The sequence below is a fragment of the Ixodes scapularis genome, unplaced genomic scaffold (genome assembly GCF_016920785.2).
Source record: "Ixodes scapularis isolate PalLabHiFi unplaced genomic scaffold, ASM1692078v2 PGA_scaffold4__175_contigs__length_147842914, whole genome shotgun sequence".
Taxonomy (NCBI): Eukaryota; Metazoa; Arthropoda; class Arachnida; order Ixodida; family Ixodidae; genus Ixodes; species Ixodes scapularis.
In genome coordinates, this window is record NW_024609879.1 from 91,452,151 (window position 1) to 91,470,520 (window position 18,370).

At 51.1% G+C, this 18,370-nt stretch overlaps 1 protein-coding gene across 1 annotated transcript in view; it reads left to right on the forward strand.

The window, feature by feature from the left end:
• Positions 1-16,306, forward strand: part of LOC8043147 (AT-rich interactive domain-containing protein 2) — an 83,842-nt gene extending 67,536 nt beyond the window's left edge. Inside the window, 6 exon segments of the mRNA XM_029983890.4 lie at positions 1,102-1,982; positions 3,541-4,662; positions 9,668-9,806; positions 12,674-12,859; positions 13,296-13,387; positions 15,024-16,306. Coding sequence (XP_029839750.2) covers positions 1,102-1,982; positions 3,541-4,662; positions 9,668-9,806; positions 12,674-12,859; positions 13,296-13,387; positions 15,024-15,138 — 2,535 coding nt within the window. The 3' untranslated portion in view covers positions 15,139-16,306.
• The last annotated feature ends 2,064 nt before the right edge of the window (positions 16,307-18,370 follow it).

The following is an 18,370-nucleotide window of genomic DNA, read 5'->3' on the forward strand; positions in this document are numbered from 1 at the left end:
TACCACGAAAGCTGTGAATAGGGGGCACCAGGGAACAAACAGGCAAAGCGAGACACTGAGAAAATGCGCGGAGACACGAAAATTGCGCTAGAAGCGGCCATCACCGCCAACGCTACTTACCGGGCGCAACGCACACCTAGCCACATGAAACCAGGGTGCGCTACTTTCTGCTTGATGGCGAACAGCAACGCCCGACTGGGGGCGCCATGTTGGAGCATTCCAGCGTTAACTGTTACTCTCCTGCTGTGGCTGCGCAGCGGGCCGTTTGTGGCTAGTTAGAATGTGATTCGAGCTTATGATTCCTGTATGTGTACTGGAATGTAGAGGCATAATTTTCTTAAATGTCCGCGAGAACCCGCTTTCAGAGTCGTATTTTCCGATTTCAAGCAAAAATATGGTTGTATTGTCTGTATCAAAATACACTGCTCTCATGGGATGTTGGCCGCAAATGAAACAAAAAATTGTATTGTACCGAAAGACGTATTATGTTGAATCGTATCAAAGAGATTCCACTGTACGTCGTAATTTTCTTACGTTTTACAATTGTAAAATTGAAACGGACAAACGAAAGCATGCACTCTGCTGAAGGCACCTCAAAATTGTTTTGCGGCCCCTTTAACTAGGGTGCCTGGAACGCATCTGAACCAGCGTTGTGTACCAGCCGCGCATCAAAAGTGGACCGAAAGTTGCAAAACAACGCCATCGCAGAGCCGTCATGTTCCATTGTCGGATGTTGCGATTCCAGCAACTGCTCGTAGTTGTTCCGGGGGATAAAAAAGGAGCTCATGCTATGGGAGTCGCTGTTGTCGCGGCGTCCCAGCCCGTCGCTGCAGAAGCTTCCGTGGACCGTCTTGTTGCGAATGATCCACAGCAGAATGGGCACCGGTATCATTCACCTCCGCTGCTACGCTGCCTGCAGGATCGCGCTAAGTGACAACGTGACACTTCCGCCACGTCGTTGGGCAGAAATTGAGAGACAACATTTTAGGTTGCAGTAAACGCGGGAGTGGGAGTTGCGCTCCAGGCACCAGCCACGCAACAAGATTGAGGGAGCCCGTCGCGGGAGGTAAGCAATGAGTGGGTCCCTTTTCTCGCTCCCAGGTGTCCCGCAATCTTCAGCGACAACAACAGCAGCAGCAACAGCAGCAGCAGCAACAAGCGGCTGCAGACGTGGACATGACACCGGCGACTGCAGGGACACCCGTCTTGGCCAACAGTGCCGTGCCGCAGGCCCGCCAGGTCGAAGTCGTCCGCAGGGAGCCCAATCCGGCGGCCGTCGCGCCGGTCGTGACCTCAGTCCACGCGCCGGGGCCGGCTTCGGCCGCGGCTTCGGCTCCGGCGCTCTTTGCGGCCACCCCAACCGCCGTGTCCAACCCCGCCCCGATCCAGACCCACCAGGCCTTCGGCGCTCCGCTGGTCGTCTCGGTCCCCACCGTGGCCTCGGTTGTGGCGCCGGTTTCCGTGCCGACGTCGACTCCGGCTTCAGCCGCGGCTCCGCAGGTCTCGGAATCTGTCGCGGCCGCTTCCCTCCCGCCGTCTTTCTCGTCGGCTTTGCCGCCGACGGCAGCGCCGACCTCCACCCTCCCCATGACGCTGCTGGCGACGACCTCGACGCCGGCCCTCGTCTCGAGCTTGACTTCGGCCCCGGCTTCGGCTCCGACGCTGGTGCAGCAGGTGCAGGCTCAGAACCAGGTGCTGGTTTCGAGCCTGGCATCGGGCCTGTGCCAGTCCCCGAGTGTGGTGTCGACGATGGTGTCGACGATGACCTCGAGCCTGGCCTCGAGCGTGGCTTCGGCCATGGCTTCGGGCACCACGCTGCCGACGGGCGCCACGATCGTGATGGTGCCCAACACGGCGACGGGCATCACGACGGGGATGCTGGTGGTGCGGCCGCAGCAGGGCAAGATGATGCCCATGGCCGGGGGCGCCATTAGCGCCGCCCTCCTGGCCAGGGGACAGGCGCTGGCTGCCGGTGGCACCAGGTGGGTGTTGCAGGCCCTGCACTGCCGTAATGTCTTGCGGGTCCCGGAGACCCCAAAGTTTCGGTGACTTTCGCAGCTCGTTGCTAAAGGCACTCTTGCGTTTCCATGCGGACGGTAGCTACCGTATTTGCACAAATGTAGGTCAACCCATTTTTCAATTAGTGAAAATCGATTTATAATTGAAATAAAGCATTCCACCACTGACAAAAAACAAAAAAAATTGTGATATTAAGAACACCTTGACTTGTTACGTGTTCAGCCGGTTGTACCTGTAGCGTTGCAGCATTCTGTGCGCTTATTTTACGAGTTCTTTTTTCTTCGTTATTTGCGCAAATGAGTACTATTGATGGCAATTCGCAAATTAGCCGAAATGTACGGCGGTGAACGCCACACTGTGCGCCCGACTCTTGGTTGGCGGCAATTCATGTAAGAGCTACTCCGGAATGGCTGCTGGAACAGGTTTACTCCCTGCTGCTTCTTTTCTCAGTTTTTCGCGATATCCATGGTCACGCACTGTTTGATTGAGTGTCGAGATCACGCTTGAGCGCCAACTACGTTTCTCTGTATTAACATGCGTGATTCGAGCAGTTTAGTTTTTCGGTGCTCGCTTATGGCCATTCTTCATCCAGAAGCAACCAACACCTGTGCTACTGGATGCAAGTTTGACTCACCGGAGCGGGTGGTGCTCCAGTGGCGTCTGCAACAGCGCAGGATTTTAACTGTGACAGCAAACGAAGAGGCTACTGCGGGCCAAAGTCTGCGTAGGTTGGGATGCCTTCCGGAGTTAGGTCAGGCCTACAACCCACGCTGCAAAAGTGTGCAATCAGTCCCTACCCGTGACGTGCGACGCGATCACCGAGCGAGCGGGAAAGATGCGGTTGATGTGGTCATTTGTGAAGTGCAAGATTTTGTCAGATGACAACGTGCTTGGAGAACGTAGCCACGGTGACGACGGGAACGACAGCACCAGTGCGGACGAATCGGTCTGTAGTCGTAGACAAAGTGAGAACGACGGGGAGCAGCTTCAGTCCCGCCTCCAGCGTGAGCTCCCTAGTTTCCATAACGCTTGGGCATCTCGCGCGCCTCGCACGTGCATTCACAGCCAAAGCATGTCAGAAGGCATCGAGCATTCGTTGGAGGCCATTCGAAAGAGACGCCCCATCGTTCTCACGTGTCCAGTGTAAAAGGTGCTCCCATATCTCTTTTCTTTTTGTTGCTGTTGAGCTTTGTGTAGGGGTTGACTGCCAATCGTGTAAATATGGTAGGTGCATGGGGCCAGGGGAAGGCGATCGCATTGTTTCTTTTTCCTCTTGCCCTCAACACGACGCAAAAAAAAAAAAAGCTTTTGGACAGTTGCGGAGTGCCTTTGAATGAGCCGCAAGGCTACGAGATGGAGAGGAGGAGTGTCGCCCAGCCATTGTGGGCCCCTAGAATCTCGGAATGCGAGTAGTGAAAGCCGCAAAATGTTGCCGACGACAGCGCGCGGCAGGCGAGAAATTTGTGGTAGACAATTTATAGAATTTGTCGGTAGACAAGTGAGCAACAAGTTCCCTTGCAGGGGTCCCGTGCTGGTGTGTGCCCGTCCCAACGGCTTCCAGCGGGACATCGCGCTGGAGGTGACACTTCCGGAGAGCAAGCCGGCCACCGAGCCGCCGCCGCCCTCGGATCGCATCGCGCACAATCATGTGGGCGAGAACGGAAGCCTTGCGGGTGGTGACGCCAATGACCCTGCAGCGGTCAAGCACCCGGTGGAGGAACCCGTTGTGGCCGCAGACCCTCAGAAGCCGCCCGAAGTGGTCTACAAGAGCTCACCCCTCCTCAACGGGCTCCTCGACAAGGGCAAGGTGCCGCTGTCGAAAGACCCGTCCCTGCAGAACGGAGGAGTCGACGAAGAGATGCTGCAGTGCGTGGACGCGCCGACCGTTCCCGTGAGCTCGGCGCCGCCCTCATCGGGAGTGAGTGTGGTGGTGACCAACGGCACGTGCGCGGTGGCTGCGAAGGTGGTGACGTCGTCCGACCTGTCGCCGATTTCGGACATCGTGGGGTCGGTGGAGAGCGCGTCGAAGGCGATCTCTCGGTCGAACGTAGAGGCGGTGGCGGGCATCGTGGGGACGGACGGTGCGAATCTCAGTGGTGCGACGAAGCGGCCCGCCTCCGCTGCGGAAGAAGGGGACAGCGGTTGCGCAAAGCGGCTGCGGCTCGACGACGGCCAGCAGGTGACATTCCAGGCAGCGGGTGAACAGCGGCAGTTGGCAGCGGGTGCCGGCTCGGTGCTTCAGACGACGGTGGTGCGGCAGGTGGCGCCAGTCGCGCAGCAGACGACAACAACGCCGACGGTTCAGGTGGTTCAAGCGGCGACGAGCGGCGCGCAGTCGCTACCGCAGCCGAACTTGGTAAAGCTCTTGAGCACGACGGACTCTCCAACCGGCGCGAGGGTGACCGTGTCGACACCGTCGGCGTCGCCGGCACCGACCATCGTGACTGTGGTGCCGAGTGCGGCAACGACTGGGTCGTCGGACGCAACCGAGGCAAAAGTTGCGCCGACGACAACGGCAGCATCCAGGCCTTCCGTGGAGGCGGAGAAGAAGGCGGCGGCGCTTCATCACCACCACCATCACCATCATCACCACCACAAGCCCGCCAAGCTGGTGTACAACTGCGAGTGGAAAGGCTGCGAGCGGTAAGCGTAACTGTTCCGCTTTTGTTTGCTTGCCTCAACGGGGGGGAGGGGGGAGGATGGAGGGGAGGGAAGGGAAGAAAAGGGGAAGAAGAAAGGGGGAAGGGAAGGGCGGCGTGCGGCTGAGTGGCTACGCAGAACTATTAGGCCTTTGTCACTTGGTAGGAAAGGCCCAGAAATGTTGGGGAGGTTTTGGAACAAAGGGGAGAGCTGCGAGTGTATGTCGGGGAATGAGTCTTCATGAAATATTCGGAGTGTGCAGGTCTTGCAGTGTGTTTTGTGCTGCGTCGTTTTGGATCAGAGATTCTGCAACTTCTTGGTCACGAGGAACGCCTATCTGCTTCGAACGATGACTGAGGAATGCCCGGCCTGTTCGGCATTGTTACATTCAATGTGGCCGTGCAACAATTTTTGGACTTCGGTCAAATAATTGTGGGAGTTCCCTGTCACGCTTGAAGTAAAGAACTGAAAACAGATTTTGCCTGCCTGCATTAGTTTTTTTTTTTTTTTAAATTGTGGATATGAGGTTTTTGATGCAATAACTGATGTTGAAACAACAATATTCATAAAAGATAGCCTTAAATTGAACACATAATGGCACATCCAGTGATGTGATTTGCTGCGCCAAACTGCGCCAAAGTGCTAAGCCTGCTAAATCCTGCTACATTTTGCCAAAATATGGGTAATCTGCGCCAAGCCTGCGCCAAAGGACCAATTTTGGTCGTCTTTGAAATACGAAACTAAACTGAGTATCGTAATTGAGCACACATAGCTCGGTGGTGCAAGCAGCCGTCCGACACAAAGTATCCTGCATCAACCGTTCATCCGGTCTTGCATGGTTTTTCCCGCCGTCTCTCGTCTCTCGTCTTTAAAAAAAAAAAAAAAAAATTCAATGATAGACGTGGGCGTGTGCGGACGCTCCGACGCTAGCGATTTGGGTACCAGCCATGGCGTCATGCTGTGAAACGAAACCATTTTTTTTGCGCGGCGGGGGTTACTTTATGGGCTGAAGCACTCGCGCTTAAAAGCAATGGCCGTGGTCAAACTATATTTGGTCCGTGCCTGCCAGCCACCTTGGTCGCGCGACGTCCGATGTTGCCGTCCCGACGTCACTGCAGTTATGGCACTTTCTAAACTGAAACGTAAGACTGCCGCATATTCATCAACAATCCTGTTCTTGTTTAGTACGCTACTACAAACATCCCTTTAGCTCGAAGACTGCTATGTCAAAGTATTGATTACCTCAGTTTCTCTCGGTGGGCTTTCTTACGAGACATACCCCGGTATGTGAAAAATCAGCCATGAAAGATGTTGGTGGAGAGAAGTGAGCTAAAGCAGAGAAGGCAACGTCTGCATGCTGAACCCGCACAGCATGCTTATTTGTCTCGAGTTCAGTCGTTGCACAAAACGCTCCAAGAACTTTCTGACCCTGGCTTGCGATGTCTTTCATCGATGCACTCACATTCTTTTTTTTTTTCCTGTGTTTAGTTTGTGCCTCGCCTGCCGACCTGGCAGTTTTTTGGACTGGACTTTTTTTTTTTATTTTGTCGTATGTTGGACAGTTACATTTTGCATACAATTTTGGGAATTAGTTGGAGACAGAGTGGAGTGGCATGGGTTTCGATCGAACAGCCATCTCCACTTGACAATAATTGGTTGATTGCGGCGAGCAATGTGTCCTTTGTGTGTGCACCACTTAAAATGAATATCCTTTTTTTTTTTTCTAAGGATATCTGTTCCAAAAGCCACTTGCGCTGCTCCGAAACACTGTCTTAGTTGCTCCAAAAGCCAGTTTTGCTGCTCCAAAACTCTGTTTTGGCTGCTCCAGAAGGTGCTCCAAAACGGCGTAGGTTAATCACACTACTGCACATCTTGCCAACTTACAACATACCCAGGTTGGCGTCATGCTTTAGTTTTAATGGTTGCCTCGTGGCTGCATATCGCAAAATATTGCCGCTCTTTGCTTTGCTGTTGTGCAATGGAATTGCAATATTTTGAAAGAACAATGCAGTTTCTGCATCCCTTTCGGTAAGATAAACAATGTAAAAATCAAAGTGCTACCGTAAAACACCTGGGGAGCACCTACCCCACTTTCACTGAAAACTGCGTTAATCTAGACATGGGCACTTGATTGGTTAAATCGGGCGCTTGACGTATAATTTGTAGAATTCCCAAGTTCTGGAAATGTTAAAGGGGCGGTGCAACGATTTTATGATTAAAAAAATTTGCATCTCGTCATTTTTACGTTGTTTATCGTGTCCCGGAGGATAGAGAAAACACCTCCTTCATTAAAAATGTCACGATTCCGCTGCATAATCGCAAAACAAAAGTCGAGCTTTTTCCCTCACCAGCAGCCCCAAGTGGCAGCCGAAGGAACTACGGCGAAAAGATTACGTGACCTCGCTCGGCTCTAAGCTGCAGCCTAACGCCCGCTAATGTCAGCAGAGAGAGGGAGAGGAAGCGTCCTCTGAGATAGCACACGGGAGGGGAACCCACACGGCACTCCGAATGACGTCACTAGGGGTGTGACCAGGTGTGACCCCGAAGACTGGGAATGAGTTGAGGGGTGCCCGAAATGCCAATATTTCTCTTTTTTTTTTTACGCAACAACTAGGACACGCAGGGGAAATCTGTTTTCTGCTCTTTACTTCAGAAGTGTCAGAGGACAACTTCCAGAAATCTTTGACTGAAGTCCGGATTTTGTTGCACCACCTCTTTAATGGCGGGTGCTTGAACAATGTGGACGCTTCCGCAATATTTTACAGTAATTCTTTTGAAGTTAAATGTTTTGCATCGCCCCTTTAAGCAGTTACATAGGCAAACACACTTTTGTTAACAATAAACCACAAAATAGGTTGCGTTTAGCTCGTATTTATGTATCGGTGCATGAGTAACACATTTCAAAATACTGCTTAAACTTGGGAAACACTTGGGGCTGGGTCAATTGGGAAAATTTGGGTGCTTGGGGAGAGGGCACTCTGAGGAACACAGTGGGGTATGCTTTAGACATTCATGTATGCAAGGCTTAAGATACGTTAAAAATGCGGACAATTGCTAGAAGGAACGACGTCAAAACGTTTCACGAGGTCTGAAAATCGCATTTTCAGTGCAGGTGTAGTAAGCGAATAACTCGGCACTAAAGTCACTTAGCTGGGTTGCATCTGAGAGGTGCAAGCAACTTTTTACTAAGATGTATCTAGTGAAAACTGGTGGAATGTTTGTCAGTATTGAAACAGGAGCACGGGGTATCTGTCATGTCTTTAGAGTTGCAGATCTATTTTCGTGCTTTGAAGTGGTTTCTTTTGGGTGCTGTCTTTTTTTTTTTTTTTAAATTTGGCTGCCGGAACAATGCGAAATTCGGAATAAGCGTAATGGTGCAGAGTAGCTGGTGAATGGTGATACTTATAAAACCTCGAGACAAAGGGAGAAAGAAAATAAGGAAAAGAAAAAGGGACAACACAAAGACATCTCAAAACACAGCCGTGTGTGCTCAAAACACGACGTCTGAAAAAGCAGAAATGTGGTGATGAAACTTTCATCGAGGCTGTGTATGCTTCGGAGTAGTGAATTTTCCGATCTAGGGTTCAATTTTGGGAGGCCTCGCTCTGCGCCCAGTTCCACAAAGTCACGTGAAACGACAAAGTTAGTCCGAATGGATGTTTTTTGAGTAACGAGCACCATTTGGGGGGGGGGGGGGGGGGGGGGGGAAGGGGGGGGTTGACTGCAAACTACAAACGAAGGGCAGCCAAGTATCCTCCACCCATCAAAACAAATTGGCATTGTGGCCGTGGTATCGATTTTTATTGCTTCTTTACACCCCAGGCTACCGACACTCTAAGAAGGGATGTCAAAAAGGACTAAATACAATTAAAGATGGGTTCGGACAGTGTCGGTCATGGGGGACTATGTCCTCTGAAAATGGTGACAGCGGGAAGCGAGGCCAGGGCAGAGGGTGTACGCGTGTCGGAGGCTTACTGGAAAAGGGTCCATTAAGTGTATTTGTTCTCTAACGTGCAACTAGCAATAAGGGTTTGAAAAGCAATACCCTTGAAGCCTCGGGGTGTCTTTGACTCGCCCTAAAATAATGATTCGTACGCAATACACTATACTCCGTCTCACTAAAACCCTACAGCGCAGCCGAAGCTACAGGGGAGAGAGTGTATGCCAATCTGTTCAAGAAGAGGGAAAGGAAAAATGGGAGAGAAGGGCTGGGATTCCCCTGTTCCTCCTTTCCCTCTTGAACAGGTCGGGATACACTCTTTCCCCTGTAGCTTTGGCTGTACTGCATGGTTTCAGTGGGACAGAGTATAGAGTATGGTGTCAAGTCGTGGCACAATAAATTTTTTGCTGCAGAGTTGCATGTTTGGCGTGAGATGCAATGCCAGTACACATAACTTAAATAAAATTGTAATCACAGAGTTGGCTAACTTTTAATATGCAGTTGGGATAAGCACTTTTTTCAAACACGTCTATATTGTCCACGTTTACTATTCCAACAATTAAAAAAAAAGGAAAAAAAATTTTTTTTTCATGTTCTTTTTATTAGGTTTGACTGCCTTCATTGTTTGCTCGGAGCTAAGGCCCATCCACACACTTGCGTTTGCTTACGATTGAGTTCTTTCAATTTCTTGTGACGATAGGACACTCTGGCTCATCTATGAGGTGACTGGAACTGCATTTCGATAGAGCAAAGGTTTTGCTGTATTTGCAAAATAAAATGCAGGCACCATCTGCGAGAAATGGTCGTTAATAACATGTCATAAGTTTCCCGAGCCAAGAAAGAAAGCATGATGCGCACAAAAATGCGAAAAGTGTGGAAATGCCAAGTGTCCCGCGACTGCCCGACAAGTGGTGCCAGCCGGTTTTTTCGTCGGTAAGAGGTTGCGAGAGGTTTTAAGATTCTCGGTTGCAATCTGTCACAAGCGTGTGTGAGCAGACGTAATTGTGGCAGGGGCAAGGGTCTCTGACATGGGGCACTGACTGGGATGTGGCGCGGCGTGTTGTGCAGGACGTTCTCCACGCCGAGTGCGGTGTTCTACCACGCCTGCAAGGTGCACATCCCTGAAGGAGAAGGGGACCTGAACTGCCAGTGGGAGGCGTGCGACGACATGAAGCGCCGCCGCCTCTCCCTCTTCACCCACCTGCAGGTGAGGAGGCGCGGAGGGTCGCCACGGCTGGTGTTGGTCCTGCCGGCGTCTCGGGTGACGGCATGGTGCCCGGGACACCAATGTGTCTGGTGCCCCCGTAAAACAAACTTTAAAAAAAAAAAAGATTTTTTTTTTTTGTGTGTGTGGGTGTGTGAGGATAAAGTATCTGTCGCTAAACGCTCGTCCTCTGCCTAAATGTAGCGCTAGAGGTCCCAACGAGATGGCAGAGTTTTGGATCTAACCATCGTCTTATTCAAAAGTGACTAGCGATTTTCTAAAAATTTCAGTGGGAAAATGGGGGCTGTTCTCGGTAACCGGCGCCAACTCTCGGAGTGCATATTGGCAAGTTCTGAAACCTTGGCGTTTGGTTCGGACCAGGAGCGTTACATCTGGGCGAAGGATGAGCGGTCTTTGGCGTATACAGTGTAGACCGCATATAACGTATGTCGCGGGAGTCGCGAAAATCCGCACTATGAGCAGTACCGCACTATAACCAAAACATCCAATTTTTCAGGCCAAAATACATGCCATGAGACAGCCTACCTTTGAAAAATAATTTATTTTATGTTAGATAAAAAATAAAGCTTAGTTTGAGGAAAGTCTTTATTTCACCAGACTAGTACACTTCTCTCTCAAGTGTGTCACACATTTTGAAAGAAATAAGCGACTTTTGCCTGGTGCAGCCTTTTAACGGTGTCGCGGGTTGCGGACGGACGTTGCGAGCATTCATGATTGCTAACCCTAATAACTTTTCTCCAGTGATGAAAACGCGTGAAAATTCGCATCCTTTATACGGTACGCGCCAGTAATACCTTCTACTTGAGCACAGGCATGAAATTCTCCAAATAAGAAATCCGGGCGATGTTCGAGGACACAAATGCTTAGGTCCACTGCAGTCGAAGTAAACAAACACGACGACACGGGCGTTTTTTCTGTCTTGAGAGTGCCACCACGACAACGCCGTATGAGTTGTTGGATCTTCCCTTCTAGTACGTGCTGGGTTATCATAGCGACAGACAACGAAAATTCACAGTCAAGGATAGCGCTTTTACGCGGAACGATGAGCTTCCACCACGCCGTCTACGTCGACGATCACAACCGATGCCATGTTTGCCGACAGAAGAAGCCGGCCCGCGACCGGCATGCAACGCGCGCGAACACTTTTCTTCGACCTGCGATTGGTCTGTCGTTGCGTTGTTTCCAGCGCAGCAAAGGGACGCACGCACGTGACACGTGCGTGCGTCCCTTCGTCGCTATGGCAACTGAAGCCTCTCTTTGCTTCTTCCCGCTTCTTCGAGCAACCTCCTTGCCCCATGAGTGCCGCTCGCGGCTAACGCCCTTATCTAGTGTCGCACAGGGAAGCGTGCTCGCTGCGCCGGCGCGGTCGGCGGGCTGTTCCAGAAACTGCACTATAACCGGTATTTCCCTTTGCGCGCCTGCATTTTAAGCGGTATGTAATTACATGGAGTTCTATGGGAGGCGAACCGGTGGTTTAAAAAAGCTGCATTATACCCGGTCCTGCACTATAAGCGGTTACGTTGTAAGTGGTCTATACTGTAGTTTATTTTTAGAGTGGAAAATATTTTTGGTACAGCCCATACCTTCGCAGCGTTCCCAAAGTGGCAACAAACGACATCCGAAAAGTAGTCGCGTTCTGTCGTGGGGTGTCGCGATCCTGCTGGCCGGCACTGGAGGTCCCGGCAAAACGTACGCGCGAACGTAATTGTTGCCGTCATCGCGGAGTCCCAACTCCCGGCTGCCGAAGCTTCCGTGGACCGTCGTGCTGTAGAGTGACCTGCAGCAGAACAGACGTCTGCCACATTCACCGCGTCTGCTGCGGCGCTGCCAGGACAGCCGGCGACGGCACGAGGCTTCTACGGCTTCGTGGCGAAAATCGAGGGACCGCCTTGAGGGAAGCTGCGAGCACACTAGTGGAAGACGCGTACCAGGCGACATGGCGGTAGTGTCTTGCCATTTTTTTTTAATTCGCATGACCAGGGGCATGAGAAGGCCCCGAACAAGGTGTGAAATCGTCAGAGCCTCTCTGTAGTGAAGATACAGGTAGCGGAGATATGGACGAGGTGCGGCAAGATTAAAGTGTGCTTTTAATGGTAGGGGGAAAATAATAATGCTTCCTGAGAAGATAGACTACCTTGGAGAGGGTCTACCGCACACTTACAGCAGCAGAAAAGCTCCCGCGTAGGGTAGAGCACGACAGGCTGCGAGCTGTTTCGGAGCGACTGTGATGTTCTAAGTGACGGCTTGGAAAGCAGTGTGTAGGTGGGTCGTGGTTTAAACTTCATTACCCGACATTTGCGTCGGTATGAAATCGGTTACTTCTTCCGACAGCAAATTTTCGCTTATTAATCAAACGGGCACATTTCTTCGACAGTGTTGTACAGAACAATTTGAAAAAGGGATGCCCTGTCCAATTTTCTCTGCACCTTCTTTATGTCTTTCGCTCTGAAAGAAAATAACGGTAGACGGTCAGTGCCGCGTTTGTGTACCTTCTCCTCGTGCTTGTCTTTTTTTTTGCATTGTTTCATTTTGCGCATCAACTCGGCCAGCTATACCCCATTTCACCTCACGACGGACCGCAGTGGACGCTGAAAGTCATCTTGGGCAATCCAGTACCGCAACTGTCTCGCGTGACCACGCACCTCGTGCGTCGCTCCACCTCTCCCAAAGGTCGGGCGACACTTGCGGCAAGTGGATCGGCTTCGACGGCTCGTAGTAACCCCTGCAGCTCGTCGTCAAGCAAAACGGAGTTTGCGCTCTTTCGCCACCTCCGCCAACAAAAATGCGTTCCGCGACTTCAATGCCGCCGGCTCACCCAGGCGTCTCGTCTCTCTCCCCCTCCCCTCCAGGACCGGCACTGCAACGAGCAGGTGCTGCAGATCCAGGCGGTGCGTCGGCAGCAGATCTCCCAGTTCGGCAAGGCGTCGCTGCCTCCCCCGGCTCAGCCGCCCCCACACCCGGGCTACGCCCCGGATGCGGCCTTCCTGGCCATCCGCAGGCACGCCCTCGCCTACTACAGCCACAGGGACGCCTCGGTGAGTCGCCGCATTTCGGGGCTCTCTCCGCACTTTCCCGATCTCTGGGCACGTGCCCATAGTTGCTGACAGTGGGTATGTGCCCTGCCTCCAGCACGCGCGCTCAAAGCCGCTCATTGCCTCGTGCACTGGCCGCTTCACGAGAGCGCGCACTCGGTTACTGGCCGCAACCTCCTTAGTTCGTCTGTTGCGGCTGGTGGCCGCAACAGACGAATATAGGGAGTGGAAGAACGACATTTACGCTTTCGCATTCGCAACTCATAAGAAGTGCTTAGGTGTCTTCGGAATTTTTTCTCTCGCTCTTTCTTTTCCTGGTGGATTCTGGAAATAGCTATCTGTTCTCAGGTCTCGTGGCTTTCTTTTTGGTTGCATCAGTGGTGCCCTTTTTGCGGGGTGACTTGTAGTGCAGTGGTAACGGGCAATTCTGCGTTTGCAGGACGAGAAAGAGTCGGCATTGGCCAAGAGCATTCGCCTCACCTCTGCCCTCATCATCCGGAATCTCGCCACTCACTCCTCCCTGGCACGACGGTGAGTTGGCCACACCCCGCAAAAGCGGCGTTGTTGGCATTGCTCTTTCTTACTGGGGTGCACTGGTAGCATCCGGGAAGATAGGTCACTTGCCGACCTACCATCTCACCTAATTGGGCGTTGGGCAACTCCGATCTTGTCAATTATTCTATCAAGACCGCAGAGCAATGCTTAAATTTTGTTAATGACGGTGGAATGTGAAGCCACCTTACAGAAGGAGTTCCGTGTCTGTAGAGCAGGGGTTCTTAAACTGGGTTCCGCGGAACACAGGGGTTCCACGAGATGGTCTCATGGGTTCCGCGAGCACCCAAATTGCAACCCCCCTCCCCTCTGCCCCCCTCCCCTTCCCCCCCCCCCCTGCCGCAGGCTGCGCGTGCGGCAGGACCATGCAAAGCGCCTTCATCTCACTTTTTGCTGACATCGCCATTGATATGGTGGGGGTATATGGGAAGCAACACAAGCAAAATTGCCTACAATTGCACATCTGTTGCTTCTCGGTCGGCAAATAAGGAGGGGCGGGGGTTCCGCGGCAGTTTTTGAGGCTTCCTGAGGTTTCGCGAGGCCAAAAAGTTTGAGAACCCCTGCTGTAGAACATTGCATACTCACCACAACTTGATGGGAAAGGAAACATGCCTAAACAAGGTGACGAAAGCTAACGTGGGAAACATTAAAAGAAACATTGCGGAAGCGTCCGAATTGCAGTCGGAGTTTTTGCTAAGGGACTTGGCTTCTTCAGGCATCCAAGGTTTCGTTCTCCTTGTACGTTTACTGTGCTATTGGGATGATTTGCTGTAGAGTCAAGCAAAGGGCAGTGCAGTGCTGTCGTCTGTCTCATATTTACTTTGTAGTTTTGTCATGATGTTTTAAACCAAGGTAGTCAAGCACACCTTTGAAAGCTACCTAGTAGTGAAGTGGCACTTACACGTGATAAGCCTCACATAAAATTATTTTTTTTTCTGTCCAAGTCGAAGAAAACAATTATTTTCTTCCTCGCATGTTTAGTACGATAAGAGATCTTTATGGCACAATGGTTACACTGTGTTCAGGCTTCCAACATGAAACATGTGCTATGTTGAATATTACAGTGTGTGTACAGCCTGCTAAAAACAAAGTCTTGTTGGAAGTTAGGTGTACAATAGCTCATTCATTTTGTCGCTGGCATTCTTTTCAATGAAGTTGGTTTAAATTCCTCACACTTTGCGTACAAGTGGTCATTGCAAGCAGTGTCCTAGGCAGAGGTGCTTAGAACGATGGAAGAAATTATCAGGAATCGCTTCGATAACAGCATTCGGAAAGGATAGTATGGTCGTAGACGGAGCCAATGAAACCGCGGCAGCACGCAGCATAGAACTGCGCAAGCATGTGCGTCACGTTGGCAGTAGGAGGAACTGCTTGCAACAAGTGTCGGCATGTTGCGAGATTAGCAGCCATCGAGATCTGGCTTTCAGCAACTCCACTGAGCACAGCACTGTCAAGAATTGCAAACTCATATGATCGAATGTCGGCATCTGCGAATCTCGCAACAGGCTGCGGCATGACACGATTTGTTCGCGACCGTTCACGAAATGGATGGACAGAGGCGTCGCACCTCTCCGTCCGATTGGTCGCTCTAACGACGCTTGCACGGCCTTTGCAGCTACCTGCGGCGGTACGAACAGCAGCTCTCGACGGTGGCCATGTCGCCGCTGGAGTCATCGCGGACTATCGCCCAGTGCTTGCGCGAGATGTCGCGGGTGCCCAGCCCAGACTGAGCGAGGTGCGCCGCCACCCGTGTCTCCCGCCCTGTACAGAGACCGCGGTCGAAGCCGCAGCCAGTGAACTGCTGGAGCAGCCGTCGGAAGCCAGCCAGCAAAGTGCACCCCGCGCGGACCACGCGTCACCGCCGGCGGCAGCCGTCGGAATCTTCCCCTTCGTGCCTCGTCGTCGTCGCCGGACTCGTGGAGAAACAAAACAAAAAAAACGGAAAACCCCCTCGTCACCCACGCGAACGATGGCAGCATATCAAACTGCACGCACCGCCGTTGTTTTTTTTTGTTTTTTTTTCTTCCATCCACATTGTTGTCGGTCGGTTTTTAAAATTCGAGGAGCGTCGACGCGAATGTCGCCAGCGCAGCGGCCCTCGGGAAGGGTCGTGCGAGGACGCCCCCGTGTTTGTGTATGTGCTGCGCGTCTGCGCGTGCAAACTGTCCGAGAGACTTGGAATGCCACCGCCGCCCCCTCCCCCCCACCCACCCCATTTTTTCCGTTTTTGTTTCCTCGTCTTTTTATTTAAGTATTTATCTCGTTAACTTCATTTTCAGCATAGTTTCCGTGGAGCCCCCCCACCTCCCTCCCTCCCTCCCTCCTTCCTCATCTCTGTGCATTTCTTTCCTCGTCACACTCGTCTTTTTTTTTTTTTTGGAGGGAGTTTAAACGTGTTCGTTCGATCCGTGCCGCCGCAACAACAGCGAAACGCCGAACACAGCAGCGACGCATGGCAGGATGTCACCTCGTCCTTATAAATATTGTAGCATAGCGAATGAAGAAGAAAAAAAAAAAAGCTCCGCGGGCGCGGTCTTGCGGGCAGTGGTCAAAGCGAACCTACGCAGCTTTGTAAAGTACCTAGAGTCTATGAATGCACCGCTCTCACCACGATCCCGTTCACCGGCGCCCTCTGCCCTCCCCCCCCCCTCGTGGTGGAGAGGGGAACTCCAAGCCCTCCTTGGTTCCTTTTTTAGTGATTTTTTTTTTGTAATCTTGCTTCTGTGAGAGGAACAAAGAGATTCCCGATGCACGAATCCACGCTATATTGCAGTTAAGGATATTATTGTATTATTATTGCCACACACATATATTTCTGTATATATACATACATGGTGATGACAAATTTATACACAAAAAGGAAGAAAATTGGTTAATAAAAATGTTTTTGGCCATCTCCGCTTGGCGTCTCTGTCCATTCGAGTCTATGCTTTTTTTTTGGTCGGGACGTGCTTTTTTTTTAGCGGGCATCACAGTCGGGGAAAACTTTTGCAGTTTTGGTTGATAGGTACTACGGTAACTTTTTTTTATTGTAGTTAGTGAGGTGGTGGTAGTGTCTGGTGTGAACATACACAACCAGTGACAAAGTGAGGATCTGGTGAGCAAGGTTCTCTTAAAGGGTTTGTTCTGTGTCCTTTGTCCATTGAGATACCTCCAGAGCTTGGACAAAAGAGCAGTGCTGCAATGGTCTTATCTCAGTCCTGTGAACTGGGAGGCTTTGGTGCACGTAACATTATGCAGGCTTTTTGCTGGGTGCTCGCTGCTTACAGTCACAGGTGACGAGCATCAGTTGCATAGTTATCCCAACTTGTGTTTTGCTTTGGTGTGTGCCAATTCTTGCAAGGGAGCTATGTTTTCCTGTCTGTTTTATAATCCACACTGGGCGTGGTTTGTCAATGTGCACGGTTCATGGGGGATGGGGGGCTCTGAATGACTAGTGACTGGATTGGAAGGAAGTATTGTGTTAGGGAGAAGCACTCTTCAAGGGGAGCGCCACCGATTTCTTTATAGTGTTACGTTTGGCTGGATATTGGCAAACCATATCAATAACCCTTTCCCAACTGCTAGACAAAATGTTTTATAAAAAATATTTTTTCATGGAGTTGCTGAATTTTAAAAGTATGCCGGTTGCTTAAGTTCCAGGGGCGACACTCTTCTGGCGGCATTGAGAAATCCCTAAGTTTTCCTATTCGGGTTTGACTGCCGCAAAAAAGCAAACTAGCGACTTGGAAAGTCGCGAACCAGTGATTGATACGATTTTTTTAAAGCTTCAAGGTTGAAGGTTTCTTTTGCGGTTGGTAGCAATCTGTGCTCCGCGGTAGACTGCATGAACAGTGCAAGAAAAAGCTTCGCTTTTTTACCCTTGTTGGAAAAAAATGCCCTCCCCTGGGACGGTGGGTGTGAGGCACGTCAAGATAATTTTGTGCGAGCCGTCTGCAGAGAGAACTAGTGTCCCACGAACCAGTCTCACCTGTGCTCGGAATACTTTACAGCCGTGTGCCGAGAGTTGAGTATCTGTCCGCAGTTGAGTCGGCTTCAACTGTGACAACCACAAGCTTGAGCCGGCTGTGTACCACTATGAATGCCGTCCTAAGAGGAGCACCAATAAAATCAGGAAAAATAGTGCAAATTCTAGCACTAGTCCACATTTGACGCAGTTGCATCTGTTTATTATTTATTTTATTACAAACTCTACTAAGTTGTTTTAACCAATCGGCTTTGGGCAGTAGAAGCCGTCGCGTTCAGCTCGAGCTGCTCTTATCAATCACACAGCCGATCTGTTGAAAGCGAGAATTGTCTAAGCAAAGTTCAAGTTGGTGCTTAGACTTGCTTATTGACACACTGCAGTTCGTGTCTGGTATTAGAGTTTTAGGTATCTGTCGAATGGTTGGCGTGCAATTTCCTCGCAAAATTGGCGGAAGCGTCTATATTATTCTATCGCAGAAATGTTAAATGGGGTTGGGTCGTTTAAATTTATGGCTGGTAGAGGCTGCTAAAAAATCAATAATTAGTATAATCGCGAAGTATCGGGTGTTGCTTAGTATAATCGCGTGTCTACGAAACGAGCCTTTAGTGTGACTAGGCAGATCTCCACGAAATAAATGGCGCTGCAGGCCGCGGCCATCCAGCGTGGCTAGTCACTAACGCTCGCATCGATTTTACGCATGGAGGTAGGATGCGACGACGCCACAAGAGCTGAAGTCGGGGGGGACGGTTTAGATGGACAACGCTCCCCCTAGCAAAAATTGTCCCCATAAGTGGGACGTCGCCGCTCCAAACAAGCCGTTGCTATAGACCATTCCATTTAGCGCTCTCTGGGCGGCACCATTTTGTTCGACCGCAGCGCCCTCTCCATACATCCGGGAAGTTCGGCGGGGTAAAACGAGAGAGAGGGCACGCGCCCGACTCCTCTAGCAGACGACAAACCGGGAGGTTGCCGTTCTCCATCTTTGAGCTGTATTG